The following is a 25,829-nucleotide window of genomic DNA, read 5'->3' as shown; positions in this document are numbered from 1 at the left end:
GCTGTTCACTTTTAGTTAGAGAGCACATTTACTTTCAATTGATTTCCAATGCTTTAGTCAATTTCCTGCCACTTTTCATTGCAGGTACTTGTGATCTCAGTTAAGCTACTTGCAGGAAAAAGGTAAAAGTTTAAAACAGTAACCCAATGGCACAAGGTTTTGTGTTTTAAATGTACTGTATTTATTATTTTAGAATTTTCTTTATTATTACCAAAAACTAACAAAAAGCACATGTGCACGCCAACTGACCAGTCAATACACAGATCACTAAAAAAAGAAATGTTTAAATAATGTATAGTTTCTTTTTTATGTTGCTTTCTGCCTATTTATTTATGAGTTGGAGTTTCTTTTGTGACTTTCCTCTGTGCACATAACTTACAGGTTTGATCTGTATTCCATTTGGTTCTCCACAATCTCTTCTGTCTGTCACTGCCTGTCTTTAATGCAAATACTCATTCACCTAGTTTTTATTTTGGTATTTTTTTCATGTTGCTTTCCATCAGAGTATTGCAAGATGAATATTCGGTTTGGAATAGCACAGCTCCAAACAAAGAGTCCCCCCAGCACATCTGCTTGCAAGGATGGTAGAGCCTTAACACCTGGAAGTAATAAAAGAGCCACAGTGAGAGAGAAAATAAGGTAGGATTATTGTTCTGTGTGAGGAAGAGATTATGTTCAGAGAAAAGAGACGGGAGGCATGCGGCTACACTTTCACCTTGAACAACAGGGCTAAAAAAACAGCCTCTGATTAAAACTGAAATGAGGGAAAAAGAAACATCTGAAAGTGAAGCACGCTTTCATGCCGAGACAAGTATAAAGCTTTATACTAAATGAAAATAAAATGAACTGGAATATTCCCAAGCATCTGTAGAACTACTATGGAGCTACAATGTCATTATCTTAGCATGGCTTTAAGTGAGCAAACAGAGAGACAGAAAGGGAGCTACAGAACATTAGCCCAGTTGTGATGAAGCTCATTTGTTTCTTTTTTCCAGTTTTTTCTCTCTGTTTTGAAGCTGCTGTTAATTTGTCTGCCTTCTTTTCTCGATGGTGGGGAAAATGAGAATACCAAGATGAATTATTTTTCATCAGCACTACCGTAGTTAAATTATTTTGAGAAAGAAATTTGTTATGAGAGACTTAAAAATGAGCACTTCTCATTCTATTTTCCAAAGCAAAGACTGTAAATTGTACATTTCCAGTCAACTGCAAAGACATCGGACACATCGAGCAGAGGAAATGCCTGACAGGTAATTACTCCATGGCATCCACATGCTTTCTCTTGCAGACCAACATCAAAGTACTTTGATTTGCAGAGCATACAAAGAGAACAATGAATGTGTCTCTCCCCAGGTGTATGACCTGACAATGATTCTGCACAAAGTCCACCGGCCTATGGCATGAACTGAAATCCAAATGACGCAGACACACAAAAACAATTCCAACCAAGGGAAGAGAGAAAGCGCTCCAGCAGTCTCTCTCTTTCTCATCGCTCTCCGTCATGTTGACTGGAATGACATTAGATGCCAGAACTTGTTTGTGCTCTAATGACAAGTAAGAGGGGATGGTTGTCTCCATGGCAACGACTAAGGCTCAATATATCATACCTCATTACAGTAGTCAAGCGGGGACATTTGGTCAAAAATTAATATATCAAAGGAAGGAGAGAGGGAAAGAGTACGTTGTGGGAAGATTGCCCAGCATTTGTTATATGAATCTGATAAGTGAAGCATTTTAAATGGTGGCCTTATTACTTTCACACTGCTGCAGTAGGCGGCAGTTTGAAATGGCTGTTCTGTGACCTTGGCTCGATACGTTAAGAGTGTCATGTTCCTTTGAAGAAGATGGAAAGACTGATAAAAAGGCAAACCAGAGGATAGCCTGGGTTTGCATGAGTTTGTGTTGAAGCTTTGGATGTGCTTCAGGCAGTGTGGTGCAGACTAATTGCCTGATGATTCACAACTTGAGGAATTGTGGAGCAACAAACTGCTCAGACAATGTTACACTGACTCCTGTTACTGTGTGGGTGGTGCTACATGAAGAAACCAGTATGGAACAGAAAATGAGGAGGAGAGATGACAAAAGCATTAAATGTGACACTTATTAGAAATTTCTCCTTTTTTGTAGTCAAGATCAGTCAAGCCAAATTTGATTGAACAATTTTTAAAACATAAATGATAAATAAGAAGTGTATATTATAAAAATTATTGAAACTCTAATTAATATTGACAAGTGACTACCAGTCGGTGGCTGAAATGCTCTGTCCATTCAATTAATCTCATTTCACCAGCTGATATTAATTTCCCCCTCCCTGGGCTGCCACCTTATTATGGTGGAGGGTTTCAGTGTCCCAGTGATCCAGGATCTACGTTGTCAGGGGATTCATGCCCCCAGTAGAGTCGTTCTTCGCAAACAGACCCTCGGTGAAGGATCAGACAAAGTATAGCCAAATAGTGTATGGTGGAAATGATGTGCTGAACATCGTGACTTGGCTCGATACGTGGGGACATCACTGACTCATGATGTCCCACTAACCTCCTCAATCCCACCAGCATGTCTTCCAGTGAGGAAGTGGAGTCTGGGGACTTTGGTTTGGGCTCTACAATCTCTTGTGCTGAGGGTTTCAGGAGTTCTGGAGAGGACGGGCCACCAGATAGTCAAACTTCAGGTTCAGGAGGAAACAGAGTTACTTTCGTCGTAACCATAAAAAAATTGTACCAGCTCTACACCTGCAGTAAGACCTGGAAGGTTCAAGAGAGTTCGCCCAACCAGTCTAAAGTGTTTTATGGGCCTGGAGAAGGCCATGTACCTTTGTGAGCCCTGAGAGCGAATCTTCAGGAGTGTGGAGTACCAGGCCCCTTGATTTTAGCTGTTAGGTCCCTGCATGACCGGTTATTGTGCTTGGCCCACATTTCTGGTAGTAAATCTGGCTTTTTTCCGGTGAGAGTTGCACTCTGCCAAGGTTGTCCTTTGTCACAGATTCCAATTGTAACCCTTCTACATAGAATTTCTAGGGGGGAGTAAAGGTGTTATGTGATCTGTATAGTTGCCTCAGGATCGGGTTTCTGCTTTTTGCAAATGATGTGGACCTGTTGGCTTCATCAGATCATGATCTCCAGCTTTCGCTGGAGCAGTTTGCAGTCAAGTCTGAAGCAGCTGGGATGATCAGTACCTCCAAATCCGAGATGGACTTGACCTGGAAAAGCGTAGAATGCTTTCTACTGGGAGGAGACTTAGAGGAAGACCCAGGACATGCTGGAGGGAATAAACCTTGACAATCCCCTGAAGGAGCTGACCCAAGTGAGTGGAGAGAGGGAAGTTTGGGCCTCTTAAATTGCTTCCACAACCCGACACTGGATAAGTGGGTGGATAAATAGGTGGATGGATAGATGGATATATGAAGACTCTAAAAAGCTATGTACCTCAGCTCTGAAAGGGACATTAGCCAATCTGAACAACTGAAATATCATTAGGTGGCTGAAGATGATGTGGTCAGTTAACTTTGCAAAAAGTAAAAAGTGCTCAAAGTTGAAGAGCCCAGGTTTGAGGGCCAAACAGGATATATTATTTGCTACCCTTTTCAGCTAAATAAAAATGTCATTTCACACTTGTGAAAAATAAAATATCATCACAAATAAAATCTGTTACCATCGACATTTGAATGATAAAAAGAAGCAGGTGATTGTTGTTAGAGATATGCACCCTTTTATTATGGCATAAGATTTTTTGACTTTGTAAGATCTTGGCCAAGACGCACCATAAAAACCAAACTGAGAGATGAAAATCTAGACTCAGGTAAATAAAAAGTTAGGTTTTAGCCAGATGCTTGACCTCAACCTTTTAGAAAATTGCTTTCACTTCGCCAGACTTTTTTGATTACTTTATTTGTGTGTATATCAAATGTAAAATGTAATGTTATCTTGTCTGTCTTATTATTTATAGTTTTAATGTAGTTTTTTGGCACTGCCATAGGTTTAATCAGAAAACAAATATAGTTTTATGTTTTATGTTTATTTGTGTTAAGGCTGAATACTTTTTATTTTCAAGTTTACAATTCTATCATTTTATATTTTTATGTTATTTATACGTATATTTGCTGTTTTCTCATTAACAAATCACATTTGATTTTGTTTTAGTTGTCAGATAGTTATGTCTTTTAGGTGTAACATTTTTGTCATGGTTGTGGATTGCTGTGCATGCTTGTTTCTTGACTAGGAAAAGGGAAACCTGATTATTCAATTCTAGTTTTGACAAAGTTTTACTATTTTTATTCAAACATAATTTCTCTCTTTTTGAGATAAATGAGGGTAAGTATGCAAATAAAAGAACTTGTGCTTTAACTCATAAATGTTATTCACAAAGCACAGGCAAGACTTGTCAGGTTTTAGCTGACAAGTCTTCATTCTGACAAAGCTCCATTCTGTAGAATAGGAGCTTTTGTTTAAATCTCGCAACCTTTTGTGCATGCTCTCAAACTTCTATACGTATAAAGATAAGGACTGAATTCCAGCACATGAAACACACATGATCTACACAGGGAGTTAGACCTTTCTTAGTGATGGCAATTTGACTAGCCAAACAGAATATGATATATACTTCCTTCTGCAGTGGCTCCATATTGTCAGGTCCTGCCTTTGGGTGCTTGGTCATATAATGACTGTCTGCCTCTTCTTTCTTTGTGGGTGATTCAGTCATTTAAAAAGAAGTCTTTTTAGGGGCTTTTTAGATTTAATTATGAACTAATCCCAAGAAGACAATGCATGCTGATGAGAGAATTTCCACTTATATGTAGCTAATGTTTTATAGCTATCCTTCAAAAAGCTGTTGTGTGGAAGGAGCTAATGAAAACTTATATTAACTTGTTTCTATTTAGCCATTCAACACTCAGGTGACAGGTCAATGGTTTGGTGACCTCCTGTCAAGAACAGAAGTAGGGTTAACTATTTCTCCCACAAGATCTGTTGCAATCTTTACTCTGATAGGGGCTTCTTGTGAAGAGTTAATTTTTTATGTTAAATTGCATGTTGGATTCAGTTAGCTGCTTGCTAATTAGATTGTAATTACAGACGAGCTTAGCAAGCCTGTCCAATTGGATCCAATTGGAAACACTTTTGTTGCTGATCCGCCTTGACCTTTTGCTAACATTTTCAATACTTAAATTAATGGTGAACACAAGAGGTAAATGTTCAAACATATTAAAACTACCATGTTTATGGCTGACACAGGCACACAATTAAAAAAATACCCTCTTGGTATCTTTTACTATTTCTGAATAAAACAGTTTTGATGCATTAATGAAATGCAGTGTTGCCTGATGACAGTGTTTTCTTCCATGGACATTATTAAACATTTATGGCGTATTTATGTTTCCAGTTTCAAACCAAAAAGAAGATTAGGGTCTGACTAATTTCCAGCAGGGGTAGTTTACCCTCCCTCTACTGAGAGGAGCTCTCATACTGACTGAGCGGTGTCTCCTGCATCCACAGCACACCTGGTCTCCATTATCTCTCCATTTCACAGGCTTGCTCCCCCTAACAGGGCAGCCTGGGAATGGCTCTGGTTCTTTCATCTTCCCATCATTATAGCAGCCAGCCCAGGGTCAGGGCCCAGTCTGACAGGCATTCCAGGCTCAGTACTGCATTTGTTTCAGGTTTAAAAAAAAAAAAGAAACCAAAGGAAATATTAAGAAGAGCGAGTCTCAATACAATTATTGTATTAAGAATTCCTCACAGACTCGATATTTTCCTCACAGCAATGCAAAATCTGATGCTGCATCTTAAAGTGGTGCCTCTCACTTCCTTTACTGCATCACCTTTCCTTACCCATGACTTAAGCAAAAGCCTGATTTGTGGTACAAATGTCACCACGGCTCAATGAAACATGCACGGATGCGCAAGGAACGAGGGGAAAATCAAACTATACGACAACGGTGTTTACAAGTGTTGTGGTGAAATCATGCCAAGTATCAGCTTTATTTAGCTTGTTTTATTACTCTTAAACCTTTTTCACAGAAGGACATTTGAAGCCAGATCAAGGAGGAGGCAAATTCCTTCCCCTGTGCTGTTTAGGCGTTTAAAACATTTCGCAGACCCCTTCAAAAAAATCTGTGAAACACATTTACAGAGAGACGATACACCACCTGATGGTTCAGGATGGACATGGTCCACCCATTATCATTTTGCATATGAGAACAAAATGAGGTGTGATAATTGATCTCTCATGTACTTCAGCTCAGCCTCTCACGATACCATCAGCACAGCTTTGTTTCAAGGGAAAACACTTTGAGGCAGCTCTCACCAAAGCCTTTCTTAATGCATCATCACTTTGAGGTTACAGAAATGACACGATGAGAAGCACTTTGAAGTGAAGTAAAATTATCCCCATTTTCTGCTCCCACAAATGATTTATTAAGGGGTAAGAAAGAGAAGGGGGTGAGGAAAGGCAAAAGGGCAGATGAAGGATGGAGAAGGACAAACACATTCCCAGCACATATTCTCTTCATTATGAGTAAGGGGGGAGCCGATCATTCAATTACTGACTGCCGTCACAGGCTGATATCCCTGCCTGTCAGGGCCCATTCTGGCTCAGTTTCGAACAGAGTTCTTCTGATGTACTTCATTTCCTATTAAACAGAACCAGAAGGCACTGTGAAAGTGGCGACACCTGATCCTGTGTTCAGGAGATGGGAGAGCCTTGACAAGGCTTGGAATCTGCCAAGGCACCTTCCTCATCTTCCCGAGCATGGATCCCACCTGGCTGCAAAACATGGGAAGAGGACCTAGCTGTTGAACCCAGCCCCCAGTCTTCAGATTGTGCCATTTTTCCTTGTATAAACATGATGTGAAGGTATTTGAAATCTTTTCTAATTTCCGAAGTTGAGGACAGAATTAAAATAAAACCGATCTAGATTTAAACTTCCTTGGTGTGTAAAAGAAATTGTTTGGAATGAAATGAAGTTTAAATCTCGATCTGTCTAATTTTAATTCTGGCCTCAAGTTCAGAAATTTGAAAATATTTCAAATATCTTATAGAGCATATACATAGAATTAGTTTGATCTGTCTTTAAGACAACAGCTTATCTTTTCTTTGACGCTGAACGAAGAGAATGCGACAAGGCACAAAAAAGAAGAGGGGGTGGAAAATAGGGACGAGGTGTAGTTGTATCAAAGACTATGTACCTTGCATGCTCTTCAGTGAAATTCTCATTTTTCATGGTCTACTTTGGTAATTCTCCAGACTGCCTGTTAGGGTTTAACCTTTGACAGTGGCTTTGCACAAGTTACTCATGTGCAAAGCAGTCCTGATTAGTAAGGTATTTTATTGGCTTAGTCACCAATCCACCTTGCAGATCCACAGTATTTACTGTTTACATGATAAAATTTATAAGGCTATGGCTGACTACCTACAGACAGCTTTTAGCTACATTCACAGTGCAGCTCTTGATGCTCAATTCTGATTTTTTGCTGGCAAAACTTTTTTTTTGCTAAAACACAATTACTTTAGCTGAAAAACAGTTTTTTTTGCATGGTCGTTTATACTGCTGAATGATACAACTGAACTTCTGTTGTGAATAGTTTAAGCTCTCATATGCTTAATCCAAAGTTGAACAGTCATGTCATGTAGTTGCAGGACATTCTCTTCAGTACACACAAGACCCCGCATATATGTGTTGCTCTCTGACATATGAAAACATACTGGCAGAAAACATGGTAGAGAAGTATGTGTATCAATCTAATGGTTCGACGAAGAAGATAACATTGACTGAGCATGAAAAAAAAATAATTTTCCAATCCTTGTAGGAATTTTGTGATGAATCGCACAAATGTACATAATTCCTTACAATGTCTAAGGCGCTCCTCAATAGTATTCATGTTGTCTACAAATGCAAAAACAGGACAGTGAAAGCAGACTGGTTAAAGAAAAATATCAACATTGCTGACTGAGCACATCAGTATAATATACACCCACAAGCATGAGAGGAACTTTGCAACCCCAAAGCGACACACGTGCACAGAAGAAGAACTTAAATGCCACGCAGTACACAGTTTACAGAAGTAATAATGAATGTTTCTGATTATAAATTGATTTTAAAGTTATTTAAAGCTGACATTATTTGTTACAAGATCATACCAAAATGAAGGAAGTTAATAAAAAGAACATTCAACTAATAGCAATGGCCTTTTGTGGAACATTGGTCGCAGCTCCTGTAGAGAAACCTGTTTGGATGCGTAGTCAGAAACAAGAATGATGGTATTGTGAAGTGATGCGATTTAATGACACGGATTACTTTCATAATTTCATATTTAAAATTTTCAGCCATTGTTTACATGTGAATTTATGGTATCTGCTTCTTCTGGTGCATAATTATGATGCATGTTTTTATATGTATCATAGTATGGTGGTAGGTTTCACTCTACTTGGCCTCAACAAAGAGGCCAAGTAGAGTGAAATGCTAACCAGCCAATAGGCAGAAGTTGAAGCCTTAAGACACTGCCCCACCTCATTTGCATAATGAGGCAGAAATACATAAGGAGAAGTTTAAAAAAGGAGACGACGAAATGTAAAAAAAACAAACACTTGTATAAGAAAAAAACTAAAAATATATGTACATTACATGATGAAAATTTATTCTTAAGGAAATCGCAAATGAAAATATATACATTTCTTAACAAAACAGATGGCAGAGATGTTGAAAACAATCAGATACGCATCTAGTTTAGCATCACATATCAAAGTGGCACAAGTCAGATGTTTTTTGGGGGGGTGGAGGTTAAAGGATCGGAATTGGGCTGTTCAGGCTGCTGTGAAAAAGTTGGATATGGGTCGCATTTGGTCAAAAAAGAAAAAAAAAAAGGGAGTCAGATTTGGGTTGCATTTGCCTGCTGTACATGCCTAAAACTTTTCCCCCCTAATTCTTCAGCATGATGTATAATTTAAATATGACATTTGAATTAGTGCTAGTGGTTTTCTTAAAGGCCTCATTAACAGAGGAATTGCCCTTTCTTAATTAAAATGGAGACTGGATGTTCTTTAGAAAATTTGAATGAAGAAATGTGTGGTGGTTTTCAGGTCTGCAAAGCCTTTGCTCCTTGTTTTCTTCCTTTATTGTGCCAAATGCAAATCCCAACAGTTTTCGTTTAAGACAAGGCTCCAACAGCTTCAAAGTCTTTTTGTTGAGACATTTATACAATTGACTCCCTGCAGTAATTGAAAGCTGATACAGAGGAAATATGGGAAAGGCCAGAAGCTACTGTTCTTGCAAAGTAAAAAGTTAAACCTCTGCATTGAAAAACCTCAAAACCTGACATATAGAATACAATTAGAGTCTATGATATAATATGATAACATAGTGTTGCATGTCTTTAGGATAGATACAGTGCAACAAAGCCTGGTTGATAGCAGAGCAGTGAAATAATTTCAATCTATTTGTTTTCCCCCCTGCTCTGTGCTATGTGACAGTAGAGTCTAACATGAATGCGCAGGCTAGTTAGCATGGCCACTGACGATGGCAGATAAATGGTTTTCCTGTAATAGAAGATGTTTCTCTACCATTAATACATTGTGGAGCGCATACCCAGAGTTGATTGACAGCACTGAAACTGGCTCAGACTTCTTTTTGACCAGGAGAGGTGCATTTCTTCAAACTGTAATAGTTGCACTGGGAGGAGGTAGAGGAACCCGATCTTTTCACAAATGATTTCTTATTTTATAGTAACAGTTTTAACAAATATGTAAAAAACATTTTTTTAAATAAAAGTTGCATACCCAGCTTTAAAGTTTTGTTTTTAGTATTTTTTTTTTAAATAAAAGGGTAAAGAGTCTGAGGGAGTCAATACTTTTTATAGGCCCTGCAACATTTTGAAAGATTGTGGTCAATACTGTGTAATGATGAGGAAAAACTGAGAACTTCATTGATTATGCTGTTTAAAAACCTATAAACTGAACCAAAACAGTTTAAACTGATGTACCAGATAAAATCCTAAATTCTCTTGATTGCAAAAAATGTACTATTAAAGAGTGAGCTCCATGTGGGTACTCTGCTATAGAATATATTTTTAGGCCAAAAACATTTTCTACCAGCTATTAACACTAACCGTCAATCTTGGGAAGAATTGTGAGTGTTTTAAATGTATTAAAGTTACTCTATAGCAGATTTGTTTGCACTATCTGATCATAGACCATTTCTTTTCTTAGCTTCTAAAATAAATTCCTTTGACCTAATGTCTTAGTTTATCTGAATTACACGTGAGTTTTGAGACCTTGTATGGAAACAGAATTCATTGGAAATTACGAAGTCACTACAGAAATGTTCAAGAGAAACGGGAGGCAACTAAGCTAAATTTCAATTTTTTTTTTTTTCCATCAATGAAAAGAATTTGTGCTTACCATTTGTGAATTTTAGTTAACGAGTGGAAAAGGCAATCACAGGAAAGCATAAGAAATAAGTGAATTACAGTAGCTTCATTGTGTACTGTCAAATATTTACTTGTCGAAGAAGGTGTATGGCAATAGGAAGCTGTAAGCAGCACCTTTGGCTGTAATGGCTAAGTTAGTGATGTGCATTGAGAATAGTAATTAAATAGGGGGCCAACAATTGGCAAGGTGGACCCTGTACCTTGAGGCCTGGGGAAAATGGGCTTCAGACCTCACATTGCCGAGGGCCTATGTTAAACGCAGGCGTTAACCCAATTTCACACTGTGTGACTGAGCCTGGCCTGTTTCAGTGGAGCCTCCAAGTGTGAGTGCCATCTGGTCCAGGCCTGTGAAGGAAATGGCCTTGCCTTTCACACTGATCGGATTAGGGTATTTTAATTCATTCGGGATGTGCCCTTGCGTGTTAATTGGCTCAACATGGCCAGTGAATCTTGCCTGTTGCTTGCAACAAGATGTTCATTTCTTTCTGCAATCTTAAAGTAAAATTGTAATGTTTTTTTAATACCCTTGCAAATTGGTGGGATTTTAACAAACATTAAAAGACCATAGAAATCCAACTATATTGTAGTTTAATCAACTCATGAGCATTTAGAAATATTAAAGTTAAAATCTCTAAAAAAAAAACAAACAAAACAAAACAAAAAAACAAAAGATTAAAATTGAAGAACTCAAGTAACTGTGACTTTTTGTTCCTAAAACAACAGGACATTTTTAAGTAGCTACACATTATTAAAAGCTTTAACAAAGTGTTAATAGGTGTGTGGTTTCTTCAAGATCAACACTTAAAGGATGTGTAAGAATATCAAAAAGCATCTCATTTTAGGATGTTTCATCAAGCATGGTTGTTAATGGTTCTGATTACATTAGCAACACACTGCCACTTCTTATTAAGAAGTTCACAGTTGTTGCTTAACATGTACATATTAGGCTGGCCCACTAATAATTCTTACTGCTGGTGTTAATGTCACACATTTGCTGAAAGCATTTCAGGTGATGAAGGGCTCTAACAAGATCGCACTACATATTAATGAAAATAACTCAAATTCATTATACTTAAAAAGTGAAACTTAATATGCACAAACAGATCTAACTACAAGTTAAGTTTAACAGAAGCTAAGGCTGACCACTTACATTTCAGCACCAGTCCTTTGGAACAAGCAGCACAGGCAGATCATAATTCTTTTTCATCTAAATCCACATTTAATCAAGCACTGGTCAGCAACGTGAACATTTGTCATTGTTTTAGTAAGTGTGAATGTCAATTGCCTTTTGAGGGATGTTCTTTGAAATCCAGATTTTGTCATGTAAACCAAAGTTCTGTCACAATATCCAATTTAAACTTTACAGCTCAATGTTTATAGGCTGGGTCCTAAAAAGAATGCAACTCTTCAATTTGGACAGCGTTTGTTCCAAGTTTTTGATCTTGCTGTTTTTTCACAACAACACAAATATAAATCAACAGGGGAAAAATGTCTGTAAAAGTTTTATAATCTTAGACAAACATAAGTGTGTGAAAATGCATTTCTTTGTATTTTGCATCAGGTGCTGAAAATGCTCCTCCATACATGGAAAATGTTGCAAAATGTCAATCTTGTCATTGATAGTACGGAGTTATGTAGGCAAAGGTTATAATCTTTTTTCAATAGGATTCAAGAGTAGCAGATTTTTTTTGTTCAGTTGCTTGTTTGTTTTGGTGTAAGTATCCCAACACATTATGCTGTTAAGTTTGGAGGGAACATTAAAGGAAAGTCTGAATAAACAGTAACCAGTCAGCATGTGTCACGTCTTCTGCTGCCAAAGCAGTACCAATTTGCTTTTACTTCTTTCGGTTCTGGTTTCAGCTCAGATGCCACAAAAATCCATGTTACACAGACAGACATCCTGCAAGCATCCTGCAAGTGTATACAATCTGTTCCGTTATCCTCAAAACGAACATTAAATAGCAAGGGACAAAGAGCCAATTTGACATGGACTCACTAGATAGAAAATTCTGTTCTATTCTGTGCTTGGCTACAGGTTGTTATCCAGTATATTTTCTTACAAACACTTCACTCTGTCTTAATATAATAAACGACAAAGGCCAGCAATTTTTCGCAGGCCATTCAGGTTAGATTTGTAGTCATAAAGGACAGAATTAAATAATTTAAATAACGCTGATGCTCTGGGAGACCCCATGCTGTTCATTTACATGAGCACATGTTGATTAAAATTAATAAATGCAAATGAGCCAAAATGATCAAGTTAGTACTCATGAGCCTAATAATATTTTGGTTAGATTTTTTTTAATAAAAAGCCCAAACCAAATTTTCAGTTAAATGTTTAATTTTTACTTCTTCAATAATAGAATAGAATAGAGACAGCCTTCATTGTCCAGCAAAAAGGAAATACAAATATTTTTGCGAAATACAGCAGTCAGATTTTTGGTTAATAGGATGAGTAAATCATTATAAATCTGAATTATAATGCCTTTCTTTTGTTTGCTTATCAAAAGAAAGGCATACAATATCCTAAGTACATTGGGTTGACCGTTATAAAATTTCTGATATTGATTTTACATTTGAATAAGTTAAATTTCTCAGTATGTTTTTAAAATCTCTATTAACCAAATACAGGGTCAGATCTGTACAGTTTTTGAATTGCAGCAGTACAAAATTATTCTCAGGCCTTAAATGGACCTTGGGCCAAACATCTGATGCCTCTGGTTGAAAAGTTAAAACACGCATACCTCACTGGAAGTGTTCCACTCTCGCGACACTCAAAAACGAGTCCAAACAGTGCAGTTTATGCTCATACTTTTTTAATGTATCACAATGAGCAAGAAACATACTTGATGAAATATTTTCAAAGGAGTATATTCAATTACCATCTACAATCAACTTAACTAGGACAACAAGGTTTTGTGACAAAAGTTTCTTTAAAAGTCTGAAGTTCCATGTGGTTGTATGTATGTTAGTTTCCATGTAATTTGGTACAGTCTGGAAATCTTCATATAATTACAGTAACAAAAAAAACAAAAAAAAAACTAACAAGACTACAGTATAGAAAAGACATCAAGAACAACATTTTTGGTTTAACTTGCTCTTTTTTGTACATTGCAAGGCTGTTTTTTTCTACCCTCAGATGGGCTTCCTGGAGCCACAGAGCCATGCTTATGAGGCTCAAAGGAGGAGTAATTAAAGGAAAAAAAACTAAAAGCATAAAAAAACATTGTGGCACCAGAAGTCACAAAAAGAACAGAGCGCTCCAGGTAACAGTTCATCTTTGAAGCTGGAGCAAATGGTTGTTTGGTTGTTAGTTTGGTTGGTAATTTTGGTTATTATGCTTTTTTTAGTGTCTGCCTCTAAGAAAGACAGGTCTGAGAACTCTTCCCCTCTCTATGTTAATAATTTCCCTATTTAGATTATGTAACCAACACAGAGAGGGGTGAGTCGCCGTTTGACTGGAGAGCTGTACTTGTCAACCAGAGACAAGCACAAGAAAATTAAACGGGTAGCAACATGAAGAGGAAGAAATGAAGCAAGCATCTCTGTCCATTCTGTCCTGAAATCTGAAAAATGTCCATCAAAGAGCAGAAGCTGAGGCAGAGCTAGAGAAAGAAAGGACAGATGGAGGGAGGGGATGGGGGAGGTTAGAGGCAGCTGGAGCCACTTAAAGTTCAGTTTCATTTAAAGACTTCCCTCTGTGTCACACGAGTCCATTGGATCCAGAGTCCATTCCCATTACAGAGATGTCAGTAATCAAATAAAGAGGTGGTTTTTAAAGCTGTTTTGAGCCTGCCTTTGGCTCCCGTGCCCAGTTTTGGTGTGCCCGCAGCCTCTCGTGTCCTCCTAACGAGGTCTCCAAAGCTTCCCAGAGTCCGTATTATTCATTTTCATTCTTTCTTCATCTCAAAGACAAAAAAAAAAAAAAGAGAAAAAAAATGTCTTTAAATATATCTATATTTGTATACAGGTACATGTTTCACAGTGGGCAAAAAAATGACCTCTACAGCAAAATCTTGTCTTTGTCTTTCTCTTGCAAGTGTCCATTAAATGTATCCCAATGTGTAACTCGCATATATTTTATTGTAGCCACTATAAAATATGCACTTGTACGGGGCAGAAATTGTCGCTTTTTTGTCACAACTGCATAAAAGCTTTGGCCACATTAACGTATTCAATCAATGTTAAAAACTGCTCAGTGCTTCGGTTTCATCATTCTCGTTAAGAGCTATTATGTTTCAGTTTGATTTGTTTAGAATTTTATCACAATCCAGCTTTGTGGTTCTGTTTATTTGGTGTGTAACATATGAAAAAATAAAAAGGCAAACAAGAAAAAAAAAGTTGAATTGATGCTGGCTCTTCTGAAATACACACAGATACACACAGGCACACAAAACACACCCATACTAGCATCAGTCTATTGTGGAGACCTCAACTTTGTGGTCCACAAGAGAGCCCACATGATTACACTTTGAGTAAACAGAGAACAAACAATAACATTGAAACAGTGAATATAAAGAACATTGTCACACCATAAAGTGGCCAGGTCATTTTAGTTTGTTTTTCTTAATTTCAGCAATTCAAATTAAAGCTAGTGTTAATTTATGATTAAAAGTAATATACAGAAATTAAAGCAAATTGCAAACAAAAGAAAATAACAATATATATTTAACAATCTTTAAAAAATAAAATATGAAAACAAAACATAGTTGAGACAGTAAACTGGATAACTTAAGGTACACATTAACAGTATTCCAAGGAACTGGATTTGAGAATTTTCAAGCTTGAAGACTAGAGCTACTGACATCAACAGCACAGCAAGGTATTAACACCAAGTCACATTTTTCTGCCAGAAGTAGCACTTTTTTAAACACTTTAGAGATTGTGCCTTGTATTCATTAGAGTTAATATTGACCAAAAGTTTTTTACTCAAAAAATTTAAAGACACCTTGGTTTTGGTCTAGAAAATCTTGTTTCACATCATTAAATGAGAAGATGCGGGCACCTATACCCAACCATTTCCTTTCCAGCAAAATTAATTAGATGACTTCTTTGGATATGAGAGCATCCGAAGTGTTTGAAAGCAAAGGACATCTTCAATAAAATGAAATAAACTTCCAACTCTTCAGCAGAAATAATGCTTTGGACTGAAGATGCCCCTAAAAACCTGTAATCTAAGAGTGGAAGTGGTACCCTGCACAAACATGAAACAAGTCACTATTAGACCTCATGGGAAAGGGTGACAAGACCTCAGCAAAAAGCCATTGATTCCCTCTGAGACTAGGGGGAGGTTGAATGGCAATAATGTAGAAAAAAAAATCAAAACATGAGACACATCAGTACCAGATGTATTATATACATTTTTTGGTAACCACTGTTACTTGCTTAACAAGTAAGCAACAACCTTGATTGGATGGAGGGATTTTCAGCCATGTTCCATGCCAGCACAAAATGACATACAGAAGTCGCTGTGTTCAGCAACCAACTATGCAAAAAATATACACAACAGTTTACAGTCATTTTAAAAAATGAGAGAAAATAGATTGTGAAAATAAAAACAATCAAATGAAATTAGATTGATCAGTCCTTGCTTAAGAAAAATCCATAGTGATATTTGGAATGCACTGTTCTTTACAAACGTTATAGATCATTGGCTTTAAACATTGGTCTGTTCAAAAAGAAACTCCGCAAAATGTCCTTTGGAACAAATATTCACAGTCTTCAAAGTTCCGTTTTTGCAACAAGAAAAAAAAAAAGTGTTGCAGAGGCAAGAAATTGGTTTATTGTTTGTTTTAGTTAAAGCTTAGCCAAAAGCAAAATGAGCATGCATCTAGGTATTAATTTTTTTCATTTTTGTTTTTTCAAAAATCTACATTAGCAGCAAAACGTATGTCCTTGAAGACCAGACCTTATACATTTTCTTTAAAAAAATGGACATTTAAATGTGACAAAAGTCAAACAAAAATCAATAACCTCTATCTTACAAACTGCAATGGCTCTGTAACGGTGCTACTCCACAATGCAAGGACAAGGGCCCTTTTTGGTTTTTGGTTATTTACGTAAAAAAGCTACCCGCTTGCTTGCGAACAAGCAGAAATGGCAACTTGGATACGTACTCCTTTAACTTTTAAAACTTTGTGTTCTTTCCTCAAAAAACAGCAACAAATTCTCAAGTATAAAGAAGCCTCTTTTCTCATCTTTATGCACCAATGGTGAAAGTGTTTAGTCTTTGGATTTTCTTTTGTCTTAAAGCGTGAGAATTATTAGTAGTAATCTTTTTTTCATTTATGAAAACAAAACTGACAAAACAAACAAAAAAAACAATGTAGCCACTCAACATGAAGAACAATATACCTGCTTTGTAGTATACATGACTACAAACACAGAGCAGAAGAGAAAATAAGTGCGAAGAAAGAAATAAGAAGAATGACAATTAGGAGTCTGACAAGTGCACAAAGTTAACACAAAAATTAAATTAAAAATAAATCTCTCAGTATTTCACCCAGGATCATTTGGTTTGAACAATACCAACCACATCACAAAATTAAATAAATTTTGATCCTAAAGAGGATCCTGCCTTGTCAAGAGGGGCATTTGGGAGAATGTTTCACAAGAGTTTGATAAGACAGAAACAATGTTTAGATAAATTACCTCTCATTAACCTAGACTATTGGAATGACCAAGTCAACATCAAATGAAGTGTCTTAAAATTAGACAATACAAAAGTTAAATGTACACAAAGTTTTTTCCCCAATCTACCATACTGTTGAAATCAATTTCCAATGCAACAATCTACTCAACACCAAAAATGCTCATATCTATCATAAATACAGAAGGTTTTATTTATTTATTTTTTTTTATCAAAAGTCTTTTCAAATTGCCCATTACTATGTCTGCAATGCTTATCTGGATATAATGGGAATTCCTCACTTTATGAGGATTTTAAAATTAGGAATATTAATCATTAATCCTTTAAAATGCCCAGAAGAAATGCCTTGTTAAATTAAATTTAACATAAAACTTTGTTGTTAAATCAAGTTAAGGAAGAAAAAAAAAAAATCATCTTATTGGAAAAAAAAGTAAAACGTGAGTCTCTGTAACAGAAAAAAAACATCTTTGAGCTGTTGACCTGAGAATAAAATAGACATTACATTATTCTTTTACCTTTGCAAGCCATTGGTATCTGAATGCTTAAGTAGCAAGAAAACTGAACTGAACAGACTATTCTCCCATACAGTACATACTGGCTTTTAGTGACTGTGCTCTTAGTAGAAAGTATTGGGTTACTTACTTGCATTCCTTAAAAAAGGGCTATTGGGCCATTTGCCAACTTTGAGGCAGTACACTGCCTTACAGTACAGCATTTTTCCACTATTACATAAAATATAACTGCTGTGATCTTTGATCTTTCTTGTCCTCACACCTTAGTATGCCTGGATTTCAGTTGGGTTAAACATAAAGAAAATGAAAAAATAAAAAAAATAAAAACCAGCATGTTGATATGGGAAAACAATCCACTAACATTTAATTTTTGGTTACAAGCTTTGGAATTGCAGTTAGTCTTTACACATCTTTTTCTGAAACTGGTTTGTATACTTTTAATGTATTTTTAACATTGCTGCTTTTTATGATTTTTTGTGTTTTTTTGTCATTTTCTTTGTATTTTTTTTAAATATTGTCCATCACTGAAAGCTCTTTTACAATCTGATGGAGTCTGTTCCTACACTAGCCAGGTTACTACTACAACTATTACTGTCTTTGACATAGGTAGGCTGCTGCGGCTCCTCTGTTGCCCTGCCCTGCCTATCTGCTGACTTCTGACTGCTGTCAGAGTCAGACTCGTCAGTAAAGACGTCTGTTGGTATCGAGGTCTGAACTCCTGAGGTGCTCAATGAACTTGAGGTAACCGTTGAGGGTGAGGACACTGGAGGAAAAGAGGAGGAGGGACTAGCACTGGGCTTTCCAGCTGAAGCTCTGGAGAAGGGGACCTGGGGCCAGGGTTTGCCGACAGCTGCGGTATTGAGTTGGGCCTTAGAGGAAGAGCACAGGGAAGTGGAGACAGCAGAGGATGGCATGGTGGCTGATGTTGTTGGCAAGGGAGATGGGCTGCTGATGGGATGAGTGGCAGACTGCGAGGTAGATGCGGTGTTAGGACTGGGGAAGCAGGCTGAAGAGTGAGGTAATAAACTAGTAGCGTGCTCTTTGGCATTTCTGACTGATCGCTTGATTGTTCTGTGTTTGTGCAATGCCGATTCCAGGTGTTGACTGAGTGCTTTCTCTCCATCCAACGTAGTGTCACAAGCCAAGCAGTCATAGAGACTTCCGCCCCCTCCACCTACGCCACCGGGGACACGCAGCAATACCTCTTGCAGATTTGCCACAGATTGACCAAAGTAACAGTTAGATTTAATGTGGGTAATAGCTGCTTCTTCCTTGATGAAAACAGCTTGACACTTGCGACAGGCAAGTTTACTCTGCACCTTGGGGACAATGTACTGGTCTAGATGAAGGTCCATAGCTTTGTCATCTATCTCGTTCTGCTCAGAAGATACTTTGTTATGGGAGGAGGAGGATATGGGGGTTTCACTGTGGGGGTTGCTCTTTTGCTCCTCTGTTTTTACTGAATCTTTGGCAGCCTCTTTGCGATTCCCTAAGTTTTGAGTAGGAGCTGCAGTTTGGCTTGCCTTGGGTTGCTGGATCTGTTGAAGCTGCCGCTGCTGCTGCTGTAGTGCCTCCTGTAAGCTTTGCTGATATTGCTGGTAATGCTGCAATAGTGAACCTGGAGAAAGACCCATGAGTGCTTGGGACAATGCTGGGTTATATGGGAAAAGACTTTCCATACCATACATTGGTTGCAGATAGCCCCCCTGGAGAGCCCCAGGGATCTGTGGAGTGTAATAAGGGGAAAAGCCTGGCATGAAGTAAGGTAAAAACTGATTTGTAAGGAGAGCTGTGGGGTCTGATGCTAAAGCAGCCTGCAGAGCTTGAAGCTGGGCAGGATCTACCACATACTCCATACCAGGTGTTGGCATGGAGGTGGCAGGAACAGCTGTGTCTGGTTTCTCCTTCTTGGCACTTGCAGCAGAAGTGGAAGGGGCTGGGGTGCTTCCAGTTGAAGATGGAGTTGAGGGTTTTTCTGTCTTTTCCTTGGGTTTATCCTTCTCCTTCTCTCTTAAACTTTCAACATCACGTTCCTTGTGGGGTCCAGGTCGTAAGCCTGATGGGGTAGTGGAGGAAGTGGAGCTCGATGTGGGCGTAGGGCTTGAATGAGAAGCAGATGTGTTGATCTGGGCAGGGCTCGATGCTGCAAGAGATGCTGAAGAGGGAGGTTTATTAGGCAATCCAGAAGTGGGCAGGCTTGGTGAGGGAACACTGGCACCCGTCATATTCAGGAGGTTTGAGGGTTTTGGAGGAGTTAAAGCTGAAAGTTTGTCAGAAAAAACAACAAATATTAAACCCACATAAAGTACCATTAACAGTTGCAAAGAGAAAAAACAAGGCATTTTATTTAGTACACATAGAAGAATAAAGAAGATTGCTGATATATAAATGGCAATGGCTCATTTAATTTTTATAAATGAAAGTCAGTCAAGTTAGCTAATTTCTTGTAACAAGAGTGTAAACCTCTTCAGCATATCAAGAATAGTAAAAAATCAATATATTAAAGAAATTCATGCAACTGATAGAAGGGCAAGAGAAATGTAATATTTCTTCAAGATGTCTATTATTAGTTTCAAGTTTCTTTGTATGGCATGTAAAGTCTGGTATTCAGTCAGTTTGAAACAATGACATACCTGAATTAGATGAGTTAAAGCTGGATAGAGAAGGGCTACCAACCCCTGGCAAAAGTACAGGTGGGATGCCTTGCAGATTTGGGTAGGCTGACTGGAGATTCAGAGCCTGCATAGCAGGGTTATCAAACATCCCCTGCTGCTGCATGGCCTGCTGTTGTGCCAGACCCAAAACTTCATTGGCCTTCTTAATGCGATCCATCTCTTGCTGGGCCATGAGCTGGCGAACAGTAGCTGGGTCAAAATATTCTTTTTCTTTATCAATCTGGCTCCCAATGGTATCTTTCACCTTGGATATGTGTTGTTGAGAGAATATATGATCACGAACAGAAAGGCGAGCACTGTACTTAACGGCACACAATGTGCATTCAGTCTTTGGCCCCTCGTAAGATGTCTGGTTTATTCCAAAGTGCTTAGCCATGTTCAGTTTTGCCTTTTTCTCCTTGGCGCGAGCATTTTGAAACCACACTTGAACCACTCTCTTTGGAAGTCCAATGTCATTGCCAAGTACCTCACACTCCAGCATAGTGGGTGTTCTGTAGTCATTAAAGCAAGACTTCAACACTTTCAGCTGGAGGTTCGTCATTTGGGTCCGGAAACGCTTTTGTCCTGGTCTGTCTCCACTGTCAATGCTCCTGGTACCTGAGGCTCCAGGGCTTGGTGAGCAGGGGTCAGCCAGGCTGGATGTCTCACTGTGATCAATCATATTTTCATTGTCATAGTCCTTAGCATAAAAGCTTGTTGCAGGGCTTACTAACCCTGATGACATTTGGTCATCATTTTCAAGCATAGTGGCTGTACCTCCAGACTTGGATAGGTAATCACCACTATTTTGGCTGGGCTTTGCATCAGCACTGTCATTATCTGCATTGGCTTCATCCCCTGTAGTCGTGTCTGTGATTGCTGTGTTCACAGATGAACAGTCGTCATTATCCAGTTTGTTTTGATCAAAGCTGAGGTTCACAGAGGACATTGTTGCACCCTCAAAGTCTTCCATTCCTTCGACTTTGATGGATGAAGGGCTCAGCAGACCCCTGGGAGACAGATCCATGCTTTTATTTACTGGAGACATAGAGGAGCTTTGTCCATCACTGTTCACTGTTGAGGCTAGTTGGGAATAGCCTGATGTATCCAAAACATCCATTTTAATTTGCATGCTCTCCTGCTCAGGTAACAAACCAGTGAGAGTTAAATTGTATCCAGCACGTTTGGCTTCATGCCAGTGACGAGATCTAATGTGTGCCTCAAGGGCCGTTTTTGCCTTGAATAGAGCTCGGCAAAATGGGCACCTACGATGAGCTTGGGCTGGCCCTACAGCCCTGAACTGGCCTTTTCTCTCTCTTGCTCTAGTATTTTGGAACCACACTTGCACAACTCTCTTTTTTAATCCCACCTCATGAGCAATGTGATCAAGCATTTTACGAGTGGGGTTTGAGTCTAATAAATACTTCTGATATAGGATCTCTAGTTGCTCAGGTGTAATGGTGGTTCTGAGCCGCTTGTCTCTCTGTGGTTCCTCTCCACTATTTGCACTGTCATTCTCTCCAGGGCTAGTACTAGCCTTTTCTTCAAGCTTTCTTTTCAGGGAATTCATGGTGGAGGTTGGAGTGGATGGAGAGGTGGCAGAACTGCTGGGTATCTGAGGCATTGCACCAGAGAGAAGCTGGGTTGCCAGTAGAGGATTGCTGGGATCAAACAGCATAAAGGGCATGTCAAGTGGACGATCAAGGAATTGAGGATGGATGAACTGATTTTGCACAGAGAGAAAGTGCAGTTGCTGGTGTTCTTGCCAGTGCTCAAAGGATGGAAAGCCAATCTTGCACTGCTCACACTGGTATGGAATCATCTGCTGTGCCAGCTGCTGTGTAGCAGAGGATAGGTGTGGATTGAGACCCAAGTGGGAGCTTTGTGAGGATGCGTGGGTTGTCTGAGAAGATGATGGGCCACACTGCTGCTGTTGCTGAGACAATGATGAATGCTTGACAGCCTTAGAGACATGCATCTTTTCCTCTCTCTGAGATCTAGTATGTTGGGGCTCAGACTGGTTTTGGAGAATGATTTCCTGCTTTATAGAAGTTTGAGTATCTCGTGGATCACTAGAAATTTCTGGCAGCTGTTTGGGATTTTCATCATAGGGGTTTGAGGTGGTTGCTGGTGATGCTTCCTCTTTCTCAACCGATGAGAGCTGTGAAAATGCTGATGTTGATGGAGGAAGAGGGCAAAGACTTGAAGAGGAGGGCATTGGTGTGTGACAGGATGACCCAGAGGGAGTATAACTGTCATGGGAAAAATCCAACGAATCCTCATTTTGGCTGTCATACTGCCCATCCTCATCTTCATCTTTATAACACAGCTTTTTTTGGTGTTTTATCAAGTCAAAGATACGCTGGAAAACCAGACTGCATTTCTTGCACTGGTAGTTTAGATTTGATGTACGGATATATCGGTCGTTTGACAGTTCTCGCCTTTCTCCATCTTTAGCTCCTTCACCCTGGTTTTCATAATTCTTTCTTGCCTTTTGTCGAGCATTTTGGAACCACACAACAATAACACGGGTGGGAAGGTTCAAAAGGTTGGAGAGCTGTTCAAATTCATCATCTTTCGGATAAGCATTTGCATCAAAGAAGTCTTGTAGGACTCTTAGCTGGTAGTCAGTAAACCGGGTTCTAGATGATCTCTTACTTCCATAGAGTTCATGTTTCTGAGGTTCAGGGGAAGGAGGTTTGGAATCAATTTTTGTTTCTTCTAGAGTTGTTGTTGGAGGATTATTGAAATTGTAAGGAGAGTCCTTGTTGCGCTGACGTTCTTTAAAGAGTGTATTTCTGAACCAGTGCTTTATCACTTTTTGTGGCAGCCCAGACTTATCTGCCATTTCTTTAATTTGTTCTTCATTTGGTGAGTTGTTTATATCAAAGTACTGTCGCAGGACTCTAAGCTGGTCATCAGTGATGCGAGTCCGTGGCCTCTTGTTCTGTTGCTGTAACATGGCAGGTGTAAGCTGTTGTTGATAGAGTTGGGCCAAGTCTGATGCCAAGCTTGGCTCGACAGAAGGTAACTGAGGAGTCAACTGAGTGGGCAGGGACTGCAAAGACATGGGCTGCATCATAAGTGGAGAGAACAAGGGTAAATCCATTGGCATGGGTATTTGTGTCATTGGAACTGGGGGTTGTGGAGGAGGTACAGTGGGAGGAGTGAGTGAGGCTGCAGAGACTGGAATATTTGGTGTTGGAGCTCTTTGGGGTGGTGGCGGAGGTGGAGGTGGAGGAGGAGGTTGGGCAGGAGCAGGACTAGCTTCTGGTGTTGGAGGTCTTAGTGGATAGAGTTTATCATAATGCTCTCTGTATTCCTTAGCAAATCTCTCCAAGGATCTAAAAGGGAAAAAAGCCTGGTGGATATGCTCCTGGTGACTCTTTAGAATCAGTATGTTTGAAAACAGCTTGCCACAGACTTCACATTCCAGTTTCTCTAATCCTTCAATGGGATCTACAACCTTCATTATTCCACCTGAACCACCTGATCCTGTAGGTCCACTTGTCTTTTTCTGAGCTTTCTGTTTATTTTCGTTGTATTGAATAACTAATTCAAATCCAAAGTTTTCCAGCAAGGCTTTAGTTGCATTTCCTCGAGCATCTGAAGCAATCCTAGGTGGAAGCATGCCAGTATCTTGATTAATGTTTAGTGAAATGTTCTGAATGTCCTTTTTTTCTTTTGGTTTGCTTTCAGTGGAATCTTTGTTTATATTGTCCTCACTTTTCTCAGTTACATCTTTCTCTTTTAGTATTTCTTTATCTTTTTCATCTTTTGAGGAGGAATGTTTCTGCTTTTTTTCAGCCTGCTGGAGAAGAGATGCACTCTGCTGTAGCAAAGCCATCTGCCCTTGAACCTGTGAGTGAGCTTGCTGTTGCTGCTGTTGCTGTTGATGCTGCTGCTGTTGGTGCTGCTGTTGTAGGTGATGATGCATTAATTGCTGCTGCAAGCAACTCTGCTGGGCCTGCTGGGCTGAGTTTTTTAAATCTTCTTGAAGGGCAGAAGCTGCAGATCCTGCTAGGCCGAGAACAGAGTTGCTGATGTTGATATCTGGGTTAAGTTGAAATTCTGCTCCAGGGATGTAGAAAGGAAACAGTAATTGCTGCTGCTGCAGCGGCAGAAGTGCATCAGTTGTCATTGGGAAGTGCTGCAGAAGTGCTGGATTGAATAGCTGTGATTGTAAAAGAGCAGCCTGCTGCTGAAGCTCCTGCTGAAGCTGGGCTTGAGCCTGAGCTTGTGCTTGAGCCAATTGCTGTTGTTGCTGAAGCTGCTGTTGTTGCCCTCTTGCAGAGAGAATCTCACTAAATTTAGACTTTTTTACTTCATGGTTGTCAGATGATGAAGAATGACAGCTTGCTGAAGAATTTCCCAAACTTTCAATGCCATGAGTCTGATTCATGTGATTTCCTCCATGAATACTTTGAGCTGCCTGAGATCCAGAAGAACTGTGGTTTGCTGAGCTAGGAGTAGAGTTACTGGCTGGGCTTGGACTAGTTGTTGACGTGGTTATGCTGGACCCTCCGCTAATTAGACCGGTTGTACTTGCAGAACTGGTGATCCCTCCAGCTGCTTCAAGTTTGGCTGCCCTAGCTTTGGTCTGGTGTAGAACAGAGCGCATGTGAATTTCCAGAGTTGAACTCTGGCTATATGCCACATTGCAAGTGCTGCACTTAAATGGCTTATTATCAGGACTGCTGGTAGGCTCTGGTTGACCAGTAGTGGATTCCTGAAGAGCTCTTTTCACCTTGTGTAGGTGGGAGACAGAGTTATAATGAACTAACAGAATGTTCTTCTGTGTAAAAGACTCTTTGCATACAGTACACTTGAATGGACGAGATGGATCCAAAAACTTCTCCATTGTAAAGTTGGGGCCCTTTCTGAAAGGTAGTGCTCGTTTGGGTTCAGATCCAGAATCTTCCTGTAGTGAGCCAGAATCACTGCCTGTTGGACTTTGTTTTTCGTCAGGGTCACTGTCATCTCCCTCTTTGTCATCTTCTCCCAGGCTCCCATGCTCCTCATTAAGAGCCAGATCCCCCATTGCCATAATGTCCCCATTCATCAATAATCCTCCATAAAGTTGCTGGATATCAGCTTCACTCAGCTCCAAATGGCTGGTTTCTAAGTGCTTCTTCAAGGCTTGTAGAGTTCTAAAGCTCCGCTGACAAAGGCAGCACATAGTAGCTGCTCTGATCACATGGTACTGTGAGTGAAGCTGCAGTTTCTCCACAGTCTTGAAGGCCAAACTGCACTGGTTACATCTATACTTATAGACATGGCGATCAGAAACCGGCAACTGGGGCCTTTTGTTGTGAACTTCGTTGAAGTGCATTTGGAGAGAGTTGGAGGATTTAAACACTTGACTGCAGCCTTTCTTCCAGCACAAAAATCCAGTGGCATCTTCCTTTTCTGACTGCTGATCCTCAGAAGGTGACTTGCGAGATTCAGCTATGTCTGTGGTGAGGGACATCCCTTTCTCTGGATCAGCATCTGTGGCATCTGTAAATAAATCAACAAAGAACTACTTATCAAGGCATCACCATTTGCAGTTATTTTCCAATTAAATTTAGTAATGGAGAAAAATACTTTTATTGTGCAT

The 25,829-nt window shown here is 39.2% G+C and overlaps 1 protein-coding gene across 5 annotated transcripts in view; it reads right to left on the bottom strand.

Moving 5' to 3' along the window:
* Positions 1-13,209: 13,209 nt before the first annotated feature.
* Positions 13,210-25,829, bottom strand: part of zfhx3b (zinc finger homeobox 3b) — a 224,214-nt gene continuing 211,594 nt past the window's right edge. For all 5 annotated transcript variants that reach the window (XM_032559863.1, XM_032559864.1, XM_032559865.1 and 2 more), the window contains 2 exons: positions 20,210-25,729; positions 13,210-19,836 (listed from right to left, as the gene is read on the bottom strand). In XM_032559863.1, the coding sequence (XP_032415754.1) occupies positions 18,113-19,836; positions 20,210-25,729 (7,244 nt within the window). In that variant the 3' untranslated portion in view covers positions 13,210-18,112. The remainder of the gene's footprint in view (positions 19,837-20,209; positions 25,730-25,829) is intronic.

The sequence above is a fragment of the Xiphophorus hellerii genome, chromosome 4 (genome assembly GCF_003331165.1).
Source record: "Xiphophorus hellerii strain 12219 chromosome 4, Xiphophorus_hellerii-4.1, whole genome shotgun sequence".
In the NCBI taxonomy this organism is placed as follows: domain Eukaryota; kingdom Metazoa; phylum Chordata; class Actinopteri; order Cyprinodontiformes; family Poeciliidae; genus Xiphophorus; species Xiphophorus hellerii.
Note: the sequence above shows the minus strand (reverse complement) of the source record. Positions and strands in the feature narration are given on the sequence as shown.